Below are 17,251 nucleotides of genomic sequence, written 5' to 3'. Positions count from 1 at the left end.
TTGGCAAGAGGGCTAAAAATAATTAGAAAGTTGCTCCTTGCGAAGTCACCTTTACTCCAATGTCGAACGGTAGCGAGTAATCTTCAAAGTTGGAACGCCGGACATCAGATCAACTGGGATTCGTACCGCAAGTCGCAGATAGTTGTTCTTTGCTAGTCCACATGAGGAGAAACGGTGCCTTGGAGTATCATACTGAAGTTGAAAAAATCATGATGAGCGATCAGTTTTTAGACCGACGATCGTGCATGCTCACATTGTTCACCGGCAGAAATCCTGTGACAGGATCTCTGCCTTTGAACAGTTTGAGAGTAAATTTGTGGGATTCAAAGAATACGGTCATCCTGTGACGTCAACGCGTCAACCATGACATTAATCTCCAAAAAGCATTCTGAGATGTGTGCCAGTGGCGGGTTATTGTATAGGGTTCTTCAAACTGAAGCTGGCTCAAGTCGAGGCAAAGACACCAACTTCTAATAGATGCCCGTTTTAACTTGTTCGATGGTCACATCTGTAGCTCGGTGAACTTCAATACGATCCAACCACGTCTAAATCGAATGCTTAGAACAAGAATCCAAACATCAAACACGCTCACTGATATTCAGCCACCCATCCATAAATTCGATACCCCGCAAACCGATGAATACAAATCCTACAACACCATCGTGCAATTCGATATCATTTCCTGTCGTAAGTCACCTTTCATTCATCCCTGTCTTGCATTTCTTCTGGCAACTGCGCCGCCAGCCATCCCAATGCACTGGCCAGAACAATCAAGACGATAAAGACTGCATTCCCTCCGAGAAGATTGTGTTCTTTTGACAACGCAAAGAGCGAAGTCGCCAACGCGGGACCAAAGGCACGAGCCACCGCCGCAGAAGTCTGTCCAAGGCCATTGATAGCCCCAAGCACGTTATTCGTAGGCGCAGAAGCTGTGATAAACAAGAATATAGTCCCTTTAAAAAAGTGAGTTGTATGCAACGAATTTTGTCGCAACTACACACCATATCCCATGTCCCATATGACCGCCATCACTAGTTGGCAGAGCAAGGCAAACATGACTGTGCCATCAACTTCCCCCCTTGCGCGCAAAAGCCACGATATTATGGGAAACATGGCCATGACTGGTACGTAGCACGACGCTGACACACAAAATAGACGCTTTGGGCCGATCCAATCGACAATTTTGGCGAAGAAAAATGCCTGAAAGACACCATCGACGATCCCAAACAACGCGAGCCACGAGCCAATAGAAGCAGGATCAAATCCAAGACCGCCAAGATAGGTAGGCGTCGACAAGTACAGCGGCAAAAGAACCCTCCAAGAAACGTCGAGGAAAGCGAGCATGGCGTAGTTTGCAATCGGAATGACAACGGCAGGCGTAAGCAGAGATCGCAAGGGCATATTTGCCGTTGCCGTGGGTTTTTGGACGAGTGATTCTCTGTCGGGGCTACTCGAAACGCCGGCTGTAATTGAAGTCAACTTCGGTCGACGCTTTTTTGATAATGTCTGCCGATCGTTAGTAATGTGTGCGATACGACAGGTGTGTGGAACCTACTTCTTCTAAGAAGATTGACATCATGACAAGGGCTAGAACGAGCAGACAAGCTGCTACCCCACAAGGTAGAAAGTATGGGTACTTTGTCCAAAATGAACCGGAGAACAATCTGGGCCAATGATCTTGCGGGCGCGCGAGTGTTCCTCCCATTAAAGGACTGAAACGCGTATTTCATCATTTGCCATCACCATAAGTCAACAACCCCACTTACCCAAGAAAGCCTCCAATGCACCAGACAATCGGGATCAAGGCGAACCCCTGAGCCATATTTGTGGAGTCCGTCAACTCCCCCATCATAGTTTTCATAACTACGACATTGCCATTCAAAAAACCACACATGCAGCGGCTGGAGAAACCATGTCAGTACAGCATATTCTCCTCTCAGCTGAAAGACACACCTAATGACAAGGCTCCAGAATGTCGTTGAGAGGCCGAAACATAGTATCGAAATGCAAGCTCCCGATAGTCCGATTACTAACACCGGCTTGCGCCCGATGCGGTCAGACAGCCTAGCCCACTCGAGCACGGTCAGCGCCTGTCCGATAAAAAACAGAGACTCCTATCAATGATTTCTGATGTGAAAACTAATCTCTCGTAAGTAGGAATCCCGACACCTACAATGACTCCAGCATAATACCCTACAGCCGCATCATCACCCCCAGTGATTCCAAGTTCTCTGATAAGCTGAGAGTAAAACAACCATCAACGATGTGCGCCGGAGAGAATCGCGGAGTCATACCTGATTGATGTACGGGAATATAGAAGTGGAGGCGATGGGTTCTGCAAGTTGCAGCGTTATGAGTATGCCGATCTGGAGTTTTGGAAGTGGGGTTTTAGGTTTCTTGGAGGCCTTTTGGGGGACGAGAGGGGTGGTCTCGGATGCTACAACATGTGGATTGGAGGTGTCCGACATGTAGGGCTGAAGAGCCACTGGGAGATGCTTGCAAGTGCAGAGGCAGAAATGCCTTGATGTTATGACACGGACGCATGAGTATTTATATGGGCCGCATCAGTGATACTTATGGGTCATAAGCTATCGATGGAATGTATGTAATGCTGTCGAGTGAATTTGTCAAGCGACATACCTCAGGTTGACAGGTTGCGATTGCCAATGGGAGAAAACAGGAGGTAACTGCGGCGCGACCTACCCGGGTTCCCAATAGAACGGTGTTAAAGAGACTACATAGTCCCTGATCGATCAATGCCTTTTGATAAGCATGGAAACATATTCACTTGATCAAATAGTGGTGCTCGTAAAACATACGCAGAGACGATTGGGAGGGTATTGAGCCTGACATGTTAGGATTGGAAAGCGGTCACGGTGGCCGCCATGGGCGATTTTCCAATCTGGAACAACTGACAATTTTTTACGAGAATCATCACGCGAGGGATGTAATAGGCGTCAGGGATGTTTGCATGATCAAATGAAGAGAAACGCTGCGCAAGCTCAGTCGACTCCAACAATCGTGCTCACTGACCGGAACCCACTTACCTTACCATGACGTAGTATCACGCCACCATCAACCGAGCTAGCAACTGCACGTTGCCATACTGTTTCATCGGACGTTTCAGACCGGATGAGCAGAAAACCTAATATAGACTCCCACACCTGTAGCAGATCCACGCTGAAACCACACCAACACTAGTACTGAAAAAATATAAATGCGGGAATCGTTTACTGAACATCCATGCTAGCGCTACGAGTCCACTACGGAATAGCAAGTCCAGCTTGAACAGCTTCACGCGCCTCAATACGATCGAACCACGCCTAAAGAAAGTCAACTTTAACACGAGACACGAAAACGAAACACGTTCAGACGCCCACCTTAAGACTCGGCCACTCATCAATAGATTCGATACCCGCGAATTGATGAATACGAATCCTAAATCCATCAGCATCAGCAAACCGGTCTGTCAAAGGAAACGAAACGAAGCTGAAACGCACCAAGGGAAAACGTTGATGTCCGCAGCGCTGTACACGCCTCGGCCGGGTCCAGCGAGGTAATCGCGGTCTGCGAGGCGGATCTCCATCACGCCGTAGAGGCGCTTCGTTTCTTCAATATACCCTGCAGTCGTTCTCATCAGGCGCGCACCAAAAGAAAACAAGAAACTGAAACTCACGTTTTTTCGCATATGGAATATCCTCGGGCGCAAACCTGTTGAAATGGTTCGCTGCGCAGCGTCAACACAAACCCCAACGCCCAAAAAACTCAAGACACAGACCTTGTCCTTGCATAGGACCAACGCCTCCATGCTACACCACAACGCCATCAACACAAACATCAAATCGCAAGGTAAAAACTCACCGCCCAAAACATCCACTGAAGCATCTCGCTATAATCATCAGGCTGCCTAACAGCATCAAACCCAAACTTCCTCTCCGGATCATAATGCTGTTCCAGATAAAGCAAAATAGCAGCAGTCTCAAAAACCGCAAAGTTGTCCCGCTGGCGGTCGACGAGTACTGGGATTCGACCGTTCGGGTTCAACTTGATGTACCAGGGCTCTTTCTGGATGTTCTTCGAGATGTCTATTTTCTCGACGCTTTCGTTTGTTTTTGTTTTAGTCTTTGGTATGTGTGTGTAGGGGGAAAGACTCACTCGTAATCGACCTTGTTCCCATAGACGGCTCTTAGCTCTTCAAGAAAAACACTGACTTTGCGTCCGTTGGGCGTACCAGCGGTATACAGAATAAAAGGCTTCGACATGGTGCTGTTGGACGATAACGATCTTGCTACAGAGCCGAGGCGATTCAAGACAGTATGCATATCGTTCTAGGGGTATCACTGTCCTTTATACGGTCGGTCGACCTAGTGGATGACGTCTGGTTTCGCCATATCATGATGCTGACAAGTGGCTGACAACGACAGGCTAGTACGCGGCCATCAGTCAGCAACTCGACATGACAATTCGTCAGCGCGCTTTCTAATTCGCGGACTTCCGAGTTCTCTAAAGAGAAACCCCGGCCTTCTAAGGGCGCATCTTGCCGATCCATCTCAAGTGAGTTTGCGAAGAATTTTATCAATGCAGCCGAGCAGAAGAATCATTGCGCACAATAAGTTCTGAATTGAAAAAAAAAAATGGGGAAGAAGCAGAAGAAAAAAGGAGAAAGAGAAAAAACGTGTTCTACCTCGAACAAAAAGGCTAGCTATAAGTACACATATATAACGGGAAGCACCGAAACAGAAGATCACGAACGTATACTAAAAAGATATGATATCCATATAGCAATCAGCGAACTGAAACTTTGAAACTAAAAAACGAAACCATGCGAAACGAAACAGAGAACTCGAAAGCGACTATAACTAGACGACAACGCATGCGATAAGGAGAGATATTTTGTCCAAGATCCTCCGCAATAAATGCGGTCATGCAGAACGTCCGAGCGCAAAGAATGTTGGTCCTGATAGCATCCAGGAAAGCGGTATGCACGAAATCAGTAGGAATGCAAAAAAAGATCAGCGCTCCTCCATCGCGCCGGAATTTTTATGGCTGTCGCTACTCCTGGATGATTCGCCGCTCCCACAGTTATACGATCCTGAGTAGTACATTCGGTTCGGTGGTCGTGCGTCTGCTTGGCGCGTAGATGTCCGCTCAGGTACAGGTTGAGATCGTAGCGGGGGAGTGCGTTTTGGGTTAGACGCAGGCACAGGTCCACTACGACCGGATGTGGCAGCGAATGGCGAATAAGGTGCTTGGGACTGAATGTCGCCCGATATCAGACGTGGTGGGGCTTCCAACCGTGCGACGGATACCGACATTCGCCGGTCAGGATCAGGAGACCGAGACGCAGCGCGATCCTTATCAGTGCCCCAGCTAGGCGGCGAGACTCGTCGGCGCGGCTCGTTGGCAGTGGGGAATCTGTATGACGATGATGGTTCGGAGCCAGATGACATTCCGTTTTGGGGGAACTTGGACCCCTGGGGGTACCCGGCGCTCTGATTGCGTGCCGAGTCTGCGCGCACAGCACGAAGTGCTTCCTCTAAGGAATCCATGCGTTGACGCATACTTTGCATCTCCTCCTGCATCGAACGCGTCCTTTTCTCTACCAAATCCTCGACAACCTGATCCACCTTTTGTAGAGATTGCAAGAGCGCGTTTGATTTTTGCAGCTGCTCTGACAGCCAGTTTTTCATCTGCTTAGAGTCGTTGAGCGCGTCATAGAAGACCTCAAAGGGCGCCAAAAAGGCAGATTTGTCTCCCGAGTAGCCTGGATGTTGGAGGGAGCGTGGTGTAGGTGGTACCAATGAGTTTGCGATTGGTATAGCAGGGGGAGATCTTGTAGACGTGGCGGTGCGGGGTGCAGTGGGACCTATGGTATGCTGCAAGCCGAATCGGGTGGGAGTTGGAGGAACATTGGTGGCGACTCTTCGAGCTGTCTGGTTTCCACTTAGAGCGGTTGGAAGTCTTGGTAAAGCCATGGGGAAGCGACCAAATTCTGGGACTGGAGGAGCGCTTTGTATGACAGGTACGAGTGGATCAGAAGAATGAGGGCCACGAGGGCTGATGACAATATCAGCGGGCTTTCTTTTACGGCCACCGGACTGAGCTGCGCGACGGCGGGCGAAACTGATAGGGGGAGGTGGTAGGGAGTTTGAAGGAGGGCTCTGTTGAGGGGCATCACTAGTGGAGAGTGACTGTTGACTTGGTACGATCATAGGGGGAGGAGTGAGTGGCTGTGAAGCAACAGTCGCACGAGCAGGACCTGTACGGGGAGCCGTATTTGGACTACGTCGACCCAACCTTGGGAGAGTGGAGAGTTTGGATGATTGCAAAGGAGGTTCTGGAGGGGAATAAGTGGCAGAAGAGGATGAAGTACCATTATTAATAGCAGGTGACAACATGGTTGTCGGACCGGGGGGACCAGCGAAACTTCCTCTGCGTTGTTCAATGAGTGATTTCGGTTGCTGTTTGAGGGCCTGAATAGACCTCAACTGTTCCCTGGAAGGATCTTCTGCTGTGGGTATTGTTATGACCACGGGTGTAATTGGAGTAGAATGTGATGTATCAGAGGAAGAGGGAGCAGAGTTGGGTGGTGGTGGGTGGATGGTACCGCTGACTGTGACCCGTCGTTTCTTGGGGGAGGGTGGAGGAATTGGAGGAGGGGATTGAGATTCGATTCTTGGATCATCGAGGTCGTCTTCCTCCTTTATTCGTAGGACTCTTGGTGACTGGCGGCTATCATTATCATTGTGGCTTTGTGAGAAGGGGGGGTTTGTACGAAAATAGGAAAGTTGGGGGAGAGGGGACTTACCCAGAGTCAGAGTTGCTGTCTGCACGAGCGATGACCTCTTCTCTTGAACGCTTTCTAGAGTTTCTTAGTTGGTCTACGCTAGGTTGTCGTGATGAAAGAGGAGGTGAAATTGTTTGATTTGTTCGTTGAATTGGGGGTAACGCGTTATTTGAGCTTGGGATTGAACTGAGAGAAGAAGTGGAGAATGCTTGTGCAAAGGATGGTAGGGACTGTGGAGGATGATTGAGAGACATGATGATTGTTGTGGGTTAGGATGGATTTGAACGGAACCGAATGAGAAATCGAAATAGAGTATGAATTGGAAAACGGGATGGATGGATATGAACCAAAAATGAAATTTGGAGGGTTGGCGTTACTTCGAAGCTTCGAACGGAAAACTGTCGCGTAATCAATCAAATCAATGGGATACATCAAGGATACATATAATCTATCCACCGTGCACAGCAACCAAAACACAGTCTGCACACTGCCATCTCATGTCTCACACTAAAGCTGCGGATCCCCCCCTCCCCGGCCTTCTAGCGCTCATATCTTATTGGTGGACTTCTCCTTCGCAACCGATATACGCATCTCTGTGAGGGCGTAGACAGCCTCATTGCACACATTCAAGGGAAAATCACAATGCGAGATATCTGAACGTAACACTCGTGGGTGCTCACTCTCTTCTAAAAACAGCGTATAGAAGCTTGCAAGGCATATTTATCGTAACCGACTTCATTTAGCTCATCCAAGGGAAATGTCATTCATCCGAAATTCAATCTCACTTTTTGACTCCTTATCGCCTGAGGCAACCACTGGGGCTTCCCTCAGAGAATCTTCTGACGAACCCCTTCAAATTCAAATTCATTCTCTTTCTCATCAGAGCTCCCTGTAACCACACGCACCCCCATCATCCATCATCCTAACGCGAGGCGTTGCATTAATCCCCATAAATGGGTACCCGCGACGCTCTACTACAACAAAGGTCAACCCCACTCATATCATACGTCAACACCGCGAACATCTAGAACCCTATCTAATACTCTCACCCTTTCGTCCGCTTCTTCCTAGCCGTCAGCACCGTGATTATTGGACCTCTGCCGTCACCAGCGCCTCCAACTTCGCCGCCATCCTTCTCCGGCGGTGGCGGATTTTTCACCATAATCGAACCAAATATGTACGAGTTGTATGTTTCCAGAGAAGCAACAGGCTCCGGAAATGGATTCGGAGAAATGTCAACCATTGCTCTCTTCCCCAGTCGAGGAGGAGGCGTCTGTGGAGGTGCTAGAGTGCTCCGACGGGGCTCTGGCTCGGGCGTCTGTCGGCCCGATCTCTCTCCTACCAAAATAGGACTCGACTTGAGACCGTCGCACAACCCTCGTATGGAATCTTCAATCACTTTTGTCGACCACACCGCCTTTTCCACAGATGGAAATTCATGAGCAGTCAAAAGTGACGTCAACACCCGTTTGTTCATCTGCGCTGAAACCTGCCCAGCCTGCGGCGCAAGCGGTGAAACTTCACTCATCGCCAGAGAGGTCGAAGAAGGCGCAGTCGCAGAAACACCAATCACGAAAAACCCGGTCACCGCCCCTGCAATACATTCCTGCCGGAACGACATCCGCTCCCAGAATTCTTCCACAGACACCTTCTTGACTTCTTTATGCGTCTGGTCCTCTTTCTTACTCCGACCTTCCTTCTTTTCTGAAGCGTCGGCTGGTTCTTCTTCGCGCGTGTTTAAAGTGTCCGCTCGCGCGCGTTTTCGCTCGGGGGACTTGATTCCATCCGCATCCGTCGTGTACGCGATCTCGTCGATGAAGCGGGATTTGGGGTCATCATCAAATGACGGTATGCATTGTCCAAGATGACGCGAATCACCAACAGAAGGACAGGGGAGCGGAATCTCGTTCTGGGAGTAGGGATGTCCGTATGTCCAATTGCATGGAGAACCTGTCGATGGGTATACCCTCTCTAGCGAGTGAGAAGCTTCAAACTCGCTGAGTCCGGGTAGAGTGTAATATAGTTTTGTGCGGCAGGTATCGCCCGCTCGGGACGCTAGCAAGCTTATGACGGTGCTGAATTGACGTTTCCACCAAGCGCAGAGTTTGATGTCGCTTAGGGGATGTTTGCGAGGGTATTCTGAAGAGTTGGGGAATAGATATTGGTTTTGGGCTCTTGCGAATACGTGAATCCATAGATGGTCAGCGGAGATGGGACGCGTGGCAGGGTCTGCGTAGAAGAGCAGGAGTGCGCGCACGAGTGCTGGAGTGGGAGATGGTGCGGTTGCTTGACCTGTAGAGTCAACTTTCGATACGTACAAGATCGCACAGGACGTCGTTGGGATGTTGTACACGCATGCTTCGATTGCAGAGACGAAAACGCAGGGAGAGTCTGGTGTGGTTTGTTCGGAAAGCAGAATCAAGATGTCCTGCAAGTATGACCTTGGTCGGGGATTTCCAAATGGGAAAAGGTTTCCGTGCTTTCTGGGTGACGAGACCAAGACGTGAAGATGGAACTCACGGGTGCCTGGTAGGCTGGAGAGACCTGCTAGGAGTGCATCCCGCAAAGCCATGGCTGCGAAACGTGGGAATATGGGATTTCTGCTCAGCGGCACAAGGGGGACGAGAACCCGAATAGCCGATCAAAGTCTGGTGAGGCAGTAAAGGCGTCAAGGTTAGGCGTTGCAACTTGCACCGAACCAAGGAGCACTCGGGGAGAGTTTCGGGGCTATGGCGCTGTTACACCGTCCTGTGTAACGGAGAAGCTTCACACTGCCATGTAATCACACGCGCCTCCCGGATGTGATCACCGACCCCACTCAACCGCCACTGATGCTATCACATAGGATTTCAAGCTAGATCAATCACAGATTGTAGACTATGCTATGCTCGTTCGCTCCCGAGAGCGTATAGAGGAACAAAAGGAAAGAGGATGTTGTAGTCGTCCTTATGGGGACAATGTACGATATTAGGTTCCAAGAAGGAGTGTATGATACAGGAAAGTCATCATGATCAAAGGCTAGAATCATGCCACATATGCAAATGTATCTCTGGTGCCGTCCACGCGCTCAATGTACTCCTTCTCCAAGAGTGTGTCGATTGCCTAAAAAACGCAGTCAAGTCGACATTCCAGGAAAGAAACAAGCGGCTCTACCTTCTTGATATCGGGAATCTTGGGTGCGAATCGTTGCGAAATCTGAGAAATCACCTCTTGAATCAGAGGCTGGTTCTTCATCGTCTTGCGCGCCTTCATGATTCGAACAATGGTGGCCTGGATCACATATTTACGGTCTTCATCCACGGTCTTGAGAACCTCGGAGGACTCGGCCTTTACCTCAGCCTTGATTGGCTGATTCAAGTTGACACGGATTTTCTTAGACCTGAAATCTAACAAAAACGTATTAGTCCCACGGAAAATGCGAAACAAGTAACCATACTCGGGTTCAAATCATATTGATCGGTTTCTTCGTTGATCAGAACCTTGGCCTTCACCAAAAGCGTGAGCACCTGAGACAAGATGTCCTTGCTGATAGCCGTAGCGGTGATCAACTCCTCCAGCGATAACGTGTCGTGTTTGTTGTACTGCAGGAGCACCGCCATTTGATACGAACTAGTCATCAAGATGTACTTCTGATTGAGGTAGTTCGTCCTGAGTTCGTTCTTCGAGTAATTCCACAACCAGGTCAGTTTGCGGCCAGAGTGCTTCGTCTGGTAGTACTTGGAGAAGCGGTCGTATGTAGCAAGAATTTCGGGGGGGATGATGAAGTCGTTGTTGGGTGCGCTGAGCGGCCAGAAGTTCGTGCCGAGAACCATGATGGAGAAGTTGATGTCCATGTCCTCATGGTTCTGCATACGCTCCTTGAACTGATCAGTGAGGTCTTTACTGAGACTCATGTCTACGGGAAGTAAGTAAGCGACCGAAAGGTGATGGATGGAGCATGGAATGCACCTGTGAACATTCTCTGCAACTTGTTGGTGTACTCGAAACCACAAGCCTCCTTCAGCTTGGAGATCATACTCGCCTCGCTCTCGTCCGATGCCGATACGCCGTGAATGAGGCGCTTAGACAGTTTCGTAGCGTAGAACGTCTGGAAGACGTCCTTGTCCTCGATGTACTTGAAAAGTACCATCTACGCACGCAAATGAGAAATCAGCGCAGAGCCATCGAGCGAGGTACTCACAACGCGGTTCAGGGCACCTTCAAGGTCCTCCTCCTCAGCCATCTTGTTGTTTTTGCGCAGCAACATATCCGCGTGCTTGGCGAGCAATTCTGGTGACTTTGTTGTCGATGAACCTGTTGCAGCGTTGCGGTTGACGAACTCTCTGCATGCCTTATCGAGCGACGCAACGAAGCCAGCCTCTCCTCTAAAGCTCCTCGTAACGGTTTCTGAGTTCTTGCGATGAACCTCAAGCAATGCGTCGACGTATGCTTTGGGATCCAATGAATCTGCACCCTCTGATCCTTCGCCCAACAGTTTTGCAACAGCAGCCAGACCGGCCTTCTTCACATGTTCCTCAAATTTCTTTCTCAAAGGCTCCAGGCCTTCGGGTATGCGCGATAACAATGCGTACATCCTCTGCAGGTCTTCGTCTTTGTCAAAATCGAGCAAGCTTTGGAAGCTCTCCCACATAAGGTCAGAGTGTTGTCGGATCAGCACATGCTCGCATTTGCTGACGAGCTGCTTCCGTGTATCAGTGTTTAGGTATCGGTCCACGCGGTCCTCTTCCTCCTTCAGGCGCTCTTCGGCCTTTTTCAGATAGTCAGATACACTGCTTTCTGCGAGGAATGCCTCGGACTCCTGCTCGTAATACTTCTCCGTTGCGTCAAGGAACGGCGTCTCCAGATGCTCCCTGTAGACATCAAGGGACGCTTTGTTGATGTCCGACTCATCAAGACCCAGCGAAACGAATGAGTCGACCACTTTTTTCACAAGACCTTGATCGATCGTCTCGCCATTTCTTTGGCGCTCGATCAATCTGAGGATGGCACCAGCGAGCTTTGTATGTTTGCTCTGGACGTGGAGGAAGAAATTCGATTTCCACTGCACGAGCGCGAGCTGTGAGAGGCGATCAGTGTATGGCGATCAGCATGACAGCGTGGAGAAAAGGGGTGACGCACCGTGTATACAGGATATACGCCTTTCCGACCTTCGTCCCGTTCTCGCTTTACCCAGTGGCGATTGAGGTAAGTGAACAATCGATTGATGTAGTTGGCACCTGTAGTGTATCTGTCCCATTCACTGGCGTAGTACCGTAGGAGAGCTTCATCTTGGAGGCTATCGGATTGCTGCAGAACGGGTAATGAGAATGATGTCTGATCGCTCGTGAGATCAGAAAAGGGAGTCAACGTACATCCTTGAGGAGCTTGAGATGGGTGATAAAATATCGTATGAGGTTGTTGTACAAATCCGAGCCCATTAGATTAGCCCCTGCTGCTGAGGAGTCAGACTGCGGCCTTATCACCACAGGAATGTCATCACTGTCAATGACACTTACTTCGGCTGCCCTGCCCAACAGAATCAGAAGTGGTACTATGCATGCGCGAGGACGTGCAGTAGTTGTATGCCACTGTGTAGAGGCTCATGTACTTGGAGTAGGAGACGCCAGTCTGGAGCTTGGTCATGATGTGGTCTACTCCCTCCTCAAGGAAAGCCCATGTTGTCGCAAGATCTGCAGTAGAAGGTGGCATTGGATGAGAAACATTGGCGGGGGCGGTTGTTGTTGTTGTTGAAGATGACATGATGATGGTCGTTTGTGGAGGACCACTCGTGAGTACTGCTGGCAAGTTAGGCGCGGCGGTCACGGTGGCGCTGCCTCGCCGCGTGCTTTGCAAATCCATTGTTTGCAACAACCCATCACAAAGCAAGGTAAGACAATTGCAAAGCCATCATGCGGTATGTACGACAATGAAAATCATGCTATCGCTAAATCTTCACTCCTGTGTGTATCGAGGCAATGCCTCCCCAAAGATCTGTCCATGCACCACCATCAAAATCACCTCCTGTGGAGAAACCTGCGTCTCTGATCATCTGCGCAAACTCGGGCTGGCTTGGGAATTTGCGAATAGATTCTACCAAATACTGGTATGAATCGCGGTCGCCAGCTAGGATGGTTCCAAGCAGCGGGATGACTGTGAATGAGTACTGATCGTACAGACTACAGACTAACTTAGAATGAGATAGCAATAAAATGTATTTCACTTACGTGCTCAGGAGCGGGTTATTTACTTTGCTGAATTCAAGACACGCAAAGGTAGCGCCAGGCTTGAGAACCCGGTAAGCCTCGCTTAGCACGGCAGGGATGGACGTGCAGTTGCGGATACCGAATGTGATCGTGTACAGGTCGTACGAATCATTCTTGAACTGAGAAGCAGGTAGTTCCTGTGCGTTTGCTTCATGGAACGAAACCTGAGGTGCTGACAGATGTTATGAAGTAGAGTACATGACAAGCACCGTATAGCTCACTATTGTGGTACATTGTCTTTTTGAACCTCGTGAAACCCTCCTTGAGCATCTGCGCGTTGATGTCCACGATCTCCACGGTCGTCTCCCTGTCTGCATATTTCTCCCTCGCATGATCGAGAATACGAAGAGCAATGTCGCCTGTTCCACCTGCAACGTCTATACACCGGAGGGGACCTTTGCGACCCGGTTTGAGCGTATCTACAAAAGAGTCCTTCCAGAGCCTGTGCACGCCAAGGGAGCTTGCGTCGTTCATCAAGTCATATTTTGACGCGACAGAGTCGAAAACATCCTTCACAAGTGATTCCTTCGACTCCTCTGGAACTGTCCTGAAGCCAAACGAAGCCGTACGACCAGAAGGGTTTGATGAGCGAAGGATCGAGTGGTTATGAATTTGGCGGCATGCTGACAGCTTGCGAGGTATTGACCTTGTTGCCTGCATAACTCGAATGAACTTTTGGAGAGGACAGCGGTCCAGTATAGTGATGGGAATATTATGTAAGCGTCAATGTTTTGCTTGACCTGCTGCTGCTGCAGCTAACCTGACTGAACACTCAAATGCTGAAGCCACGGTTATCTCTTTGGTTGACCCGCAGCTATGCAACTCGCATTGCAGAAAAGCCTCCTGCGCGGTTTCCAGATCCATTGCTGAACCAGCCAAACACTTTTGTCAAAACACTCAAGGACGAGAACTTGACTTTCATTCACCGACCTCCCCCAACAGCACCTTCACCTTATTCAACAACGTTAGCTCCTGCTTCACCTTTGCTCAAGTCTCCGACATCATTCAACAAAAATGCACCCATGCCACCTTTGTTGCGGCCTTCGGCTTACAAAGTTGCACCATCACGAATGTCTGATAAAGACATGGAGCAGCTACGAAAGCTGAGGTTGTCTAATCCCGAAAAATACAGCCGTGCTAAACTTGCCAAATTGTTCAAATGCACGCCAAATTTTGTGTCGAAAGTTGCTGCCCTTCCGAGAGCTCAACGGAAGGAGTTCTCAAGGAAGATGGAGGCGGAGCACGAGACTATTAGGGAACAGTGGGGAGAGAAGAAGGCCACTTTTGTTGCTATCAAGCAGAAAAGGCGTGAATTCTGGTGATCTGGACTTGTTAGGTCCGTATCCAAGGCCCTTCAATGATTTATGCATGACTGACTAGGAGGTCTAGACATGGGACCTGGCTGCTATGTTTTACCGATGAATTGATGATGATAATCTGACTCGTGTGACGCCCGACTACAACCCGTTCCGTAGTCTTCCGTCCATTCCGACTCTTCTCGCGCCCATTTCTATATTGGGAAACCATCGTTCCACTTCTCCCCTGGACTATGAGCCGATTTTCATACCAACGAACTAGCAGAAATACTCTGGCTGGTCCAATAACATTAATTTGCTTGATCCTACCCTACCCTGATGTGAAAATTTTTGCCGAGGTACAAATCTAATCAAGTCCCTTTTTATAGCCTCAAGCCGTGGATTTACTGGATTCTGGATTCGTGAACTTCCTCCTCTCCTCGTACCACCTTGTACCGAGAACTTTGTTTCAAATCTGAATGCTTTATCGTGCCACTTGCTCTTCCTATAAAGCTACACTGGCTTCTGCATTCAATCGTCCAACACGTTCCCTCGCATCTAACTTCCATACCATGTCACCGACTCGCTTTCCTCCCCATTTTGCCAACACTGACCACCGTCAGCGCTCTCTCAATCAAATGCGCTCCAAACAGCTTGGTCTTGAGAAATACATCTATCTGAATGGCCTCAAAGGCCGTGATTCTGATCTCTTCTATGACATTTTGCTTGAGAACATGCAAGTAAGCTGCCCTCATCGTCTCGTGTAAAACCGGGACTGAGGTATTTTCAATTGCTCAGGAAATGATTCCCATATTATATACACCAACTGTAAGGTGTTCCACCAGGTCGTGTGACCATACTTAAGGAACCCTTTTCAAAGGTTGGAGAGGCTTGTGTCAACTACTCCCATATTTGGAGGCGACCTGAGGGTCTATATGTCTCCATCGAAGACAAAGGTCGCATTCGTGACGTTTTAGCTAGCTGGCCGAGTTTCAACGACGGCCGCATAGCCGTAGTTACTGACGGTGGGCTAGATTGCCGTTGTATATTATGTACATCCCTGACCAAACTATCAGGTTCCCGTATCCTCGGCTTGGGCGATCTCGGGGCAAATGGCTTGCCCATCAGTCTTGGGAAACTGTCAGTGTTTACACTTTTCTAGAAGACCCTTTACCTGAGCACAACTACCCAGGGACCTCTACATCGCTGGAGCCGGCATTAAACCATCATCAACTGTAAGTCCATCCTGTTAGTATCCACCCGCACCCAATTGACCCTGATCAGGTCCCGATTTGCCTGGACTTGGGTACCAATACGCAACGCTACCTCGATGATCCTCTTTACATCGGCGTTCGCCGCCCACGCCCATTGGGTCCAGAAGTGTGTCCCCAGAGACCACGTGCACGCGCATACACTCACGTATATTTCAGATGGACGAATTCATGGACGAGTTCATGGCAGCTATGAAAGAAGTCTTCCCCACCCTACTAGTACAATTCGAAGACTTCTCAACAGACAACGCATTCAAATACCTCGAACGGTACCGTCATCAGTATCGTGTCTTCAACGATGATGTCAGTCAATCACATTTTCGACTCTTACTTTTTTGTACTGACCCCTGTGCAGATTCAAGGCACTGGTTCCGTGATCTTGTCAGGCTTCACAAATGCCGCTCGTTTGTCTTCTGCCGCTTCCGGGCTGCCGCCATCAGATCACAGAATCTTGTTCCTTGGAGCCGGTTCTGCAGGTATCGGCGTTGCCAAGCAGTTGTTGTCCTTCTTTACCTTGTCTGGTCTGAGTCCCGAAGAAGCAAAGTCGCGAATCTACGTGAGCCAAGCCACATTCGAAGGACATGTGAATTTGTCACTCAAAAAGCTTGTTAGACTGTCGATTCAAAAGGTCTTATTACTGCCGACCGCAAAGGTCTCCAAGAACACAAGAAGTGTACGAGGATATGTCTGCGTTGTTTCCTACGTGCTAAACAATTATTACAGTCTTCGCGCGTACCGATTACGATGGTCCTGCGCTCACTGACCTAGTTGATATCATTAACCACGTGAAGCCCACCGCCTTGCTCGGCCTTAGCACCATCAGAGTACGCCTTCCAGTAATACTCTTGTTTTTCATAATCTCACTTCGTTCCAGAATGCATTCACTGAACAAGTCGTCAAAACGATGAGTGCGCTGAACACGCGTCCCATCATCTTCCCCTTGTCAAATCCCGTCGCGCTATGCGAGCTAGACTACCAGGACGCCATCGAATGGTAAGCTAACAGAGCTCTCGCAGCATGGTCGATGTTAATGATCCTCGTTTATAAAGGTCGAATGGACAGGTAATCTTCGCGTCGGGTAGCCCGTACAAGCCCATCTCCCACGGCGGTGTCATGTACGAGCCTGGCCAAGGAAACAACATGTACATCTTCCCCGGTATTGGTCTCGGTTCGATCCTCTCCCGAACTCGGCACGTATCGGATGCCATGGTCGAACAGGCAGCTATCGCACTTGCCAGCTCCTTGACGGAGGAAGAGAAGGCGGCCGAGCTCGTATACCCTCGCCTTGCGCGCATCAGGGATATCAGTGCCCAGGTCGCATTTGCAGTCATCAGACAAGCACAAAAAGAGGTAAGGAGGGAATAGCTTTCATGCTTTTCGTGGAAATCCGATGCTGATCTTTGTACCCTTCCAGAAATTGGATGATAATGCTTATCTCCGCACACTCCCCGATTCCGATCTTTTGGGACTCATTCATGACAAGATGTGGCAGCCACCTGCGCTGCAGTTGCGTTCGTTCACACGGCTCTAATTGGGAGTCGTCAGGGGGATGGAGCTAAGACATGAAGTCTGAAACTGTCAGGACGGACGACGGAGAATGCGGGAGGGCGACGGAATAGTCTCTATTTTGATCTGTTGTCATTGCTTGCATGTTAT

General features: G+C 49.4%; 8 protein-coding genes across 8 annotated transcripts; 2 read left to right on the top strand and 6 right to left on the bottom strand.

Annotated features, from left to right (window-relative positions):
* Positions 1–699: 699 nt before the first annotated feature.
* On the bottom strand, positions 700–2,468 carry DEU56DRAFT_908228 (MFS general substrate transporter; the record flags this gene model as incomplete). Its single annotated transcript, XM_041356975.1, has 7 exons — positions 700–953; positions 1,002–1,506; positions 1,556–1,712; positions 1,767–1,901; positions 1,954–2,114; positions 2,174–2,239; positions 2,295–2,468. 7 exons carry the CDS (start codon positions 2,466–2,468, stop codon positions 700–702), a joined length of 1,452 nt encoding a protein of 483 aa, XP_041213151.1.
* A 795-nt stretch (positions 2,469–3,263) lies between these two features.
* On the bottom strand, positions 3,264–4,262 carry DEU56DRAFT_728052 (glutathione S-transferase; the record flags this gene model as incomplete). Its single annotated transcript, XM_041348025.1, has 7 exons — positions 3,264–3,323; positions 3,381–3,438; positions 3,501–3,621; positions 3,677–3,727; positions 3,779–3,809; positions 3,862–4,099; positions 4,156–4,262. 7 exons carry the CDS (start codon positions 4,260–4,262, stop codon positions 3,264–3,266), a joined length of 666 nt encoding a protein of 221 aa, XP_041213150.1.
* A 518-nt stretch (positions 4,263–4,780) lies between these two features.
* DEU56DRAFT_548499 (uncharacterized protein) lies at positions 4,781–7,173 on the bottom strand. The gene is made up of 2 exons (XM_041346745.1): positions 6,809–7,173; positions 4,781–6,750 (listed from the first exon to the last, which is right to left on the bottom strand). The coding sequence occupies exons 1-2, from the start codon at positions 7,039–7,041 to the stop codon at positions 5,013–5,015; spliced, it is 1,971 nt and encodes a 656-aa protein (XP_041213149.1). The 5' UTR covers positions 7,042–7,173; the 3' UTR covers positions 4,781–5,012.
* Positions 7,174–7,832: 659 nt separating this feature from the next.
* On the bottom strand, positions 7,833–9,359 carry DEU56DRAFT_908225 (histone acetylation protein-domain-containing protein; the record flags this gene model as incomplete). The annotated part of the gene is made up of 1 exon (XM_041356974.1): positions 7,833–9,359. One exon carries the CDS (start codon positions 9,357–9,359, stop codon positions 7,833–7,835), a length of 1,527 nt encoding a protein of 508 aa, XP_041213148.1.
* A 452-nt stretch (positions 9,360–9,811) lies between these two features.
* DEU56DRAFT_727776 (Cullin) lies at positions 9,812–12,475 on the bottom strand (the record flags this gene model as incomplete). The annotated part of the gene is made up of 8 exons (XM_041348008.1): positions 9,812–9,889; positions 9,941–10,173; positions 10,212–10,682; positions 10,736–10,916; positions 10,968–11,843; positions 11,906–12,073; positions 12,139–12,218; positions 12,283–12,475. The coding sequence occupies 8 exons, from the start codon at positions 12,473–12,475 to the stop codon at positions 9,812–9,814; spliced, it is 2,280 nt and encodes a 759-aa protein (XP_041213147.1).
* Positions 12,476–12,606: 131 nt separating this feature from the next.
* On the bottom strand, positions 12,607–13,749 carry DEU56DRAFT_548217 (UbiE/COQ5 methyltransferase). The gene is made up of 3 exons (XM_041346744.1): positions 13,251–13,749; positions 12,991–13,201; positions 12,607–12,942 (listed from the first exon to the last, which is right to left on the bottom strand). Exons 1-3 carry the CDS (start codon positions 13,687–13,689, stop codon positions 12,711–12,713), a joined length of 882 nt encoding a protein of 293 aa, XP_041213146.1. The 5' UTR covers positions 13,690–13,749; the 3' UTR covers positions 12,607–12,710.
* A 1-nt stretch (position 13,750) lies between these two features.
* Positions 13,751–14,380, top strand: DEU56DRAFT_548187 (mitochondrial ribosomal protein subunit L20-domain-containing protein). The gene has a single exon (XM_041346743.1). It carries the CDS (start codon positions 13,806–13,808, stop codon positions 14,349–14,351), a length of 546 nt encoding a protein of 181 aa, XP_041213145.1. The 5' UTR covers positions 13,751–13,805; the 3' UTR covers positions 14,352–14,380.
* A 516-nt stretch (positions 14,381–14,896) lies between these two features.
* Positions 14,897–17,126, top strand: DEU56DRAFT_728211 (uncharacterized protein; the record flags this gene model as incomplete). Its single annotated transcript, XM_041348032.1, has 13 exons — positions 14,897–15,064; positions 15,123–15,152; positions 15,205–15,349; positions 15,401–15,464; positions 15,517–15,559; positions 15,609–15,704; positions 15,755–15,898; positions 15,951–16,151; positions 16,208–16,268; positions 16,319–16,419; positions 16,470–16,588; positions 16,645–16,945; positions 17,010–17,126. 13 exons carry the CDS (start codon positions 14,897–14,899, stop codon positions 17,124–17,126), a joined length of 1,590 nt encoding a protein of 529 aa, XP_041213144.1.
* Positions 17,127–17,251: the final 125 nt, after the last annotated feature.

The sequence above is a fragment of the Suillus clintonianus genome (assembly GCF_016758775.1).
Source record: "Suillus clintonianus strain FC179 chromosome Unknown DEU56scaffold_8, whole genome shotgun sequence".
NCBI lineage: Eukaryota > Fungi > Basidiomycota > Agaricomycetes > Boletales > Suillaceae > Suillus > Suillus clintonianus.
This window is presented reverse-complemented; position numbering and strand designations above follow the sequence as displayed.

Bases quoted from the DNA above. Each gene is read 5' to 3' on its own strand.
- DEU56DRAFT_548499 (XM_041346745.1), bottom strand. From the start codon at position 7,041: ATGTCTCTCAATCATCCTCCACAGTCCCTACCATCCTTTGCACAAGCA. The intron at 6,751-6,808 runs GTAAGTCCCCTC...CTTCTCACAAAG, and splicing joins GACAGCAACTCTGACTCTGG to CCACAATGATAATGATAGCC.
- DEU56DRAFT_548217 (XM_041346744.1), bottom strand. From the start codon at position 13,689: ATGCAGGCAACAAGGTCAATACCTCGCAAGCTGTCAGCATGCCGCCAA. The intron at 13,202-13,250 runs GTGAGCTATACG...AACATCTGTCAG, and splicing joins AAAGACAATGTACCACAATA to CACCTCAGGTTTCGTTCCAT. The intron at 12,943-12,990 runs GTAAGTGAAATA...GTTAGTCTGTAG, and splicing joins AATAACCCGCTCCTGAGCAC to TCTGTACGATCAGTACTCAT.
- DEU56DRAFT_548187 (XM_041346743.1), top strand. From the start codon at position 13,806: ATGCTGAAGCCACGGTTATCTCTTTGGTTGACCCGCAGCTATGCAACT.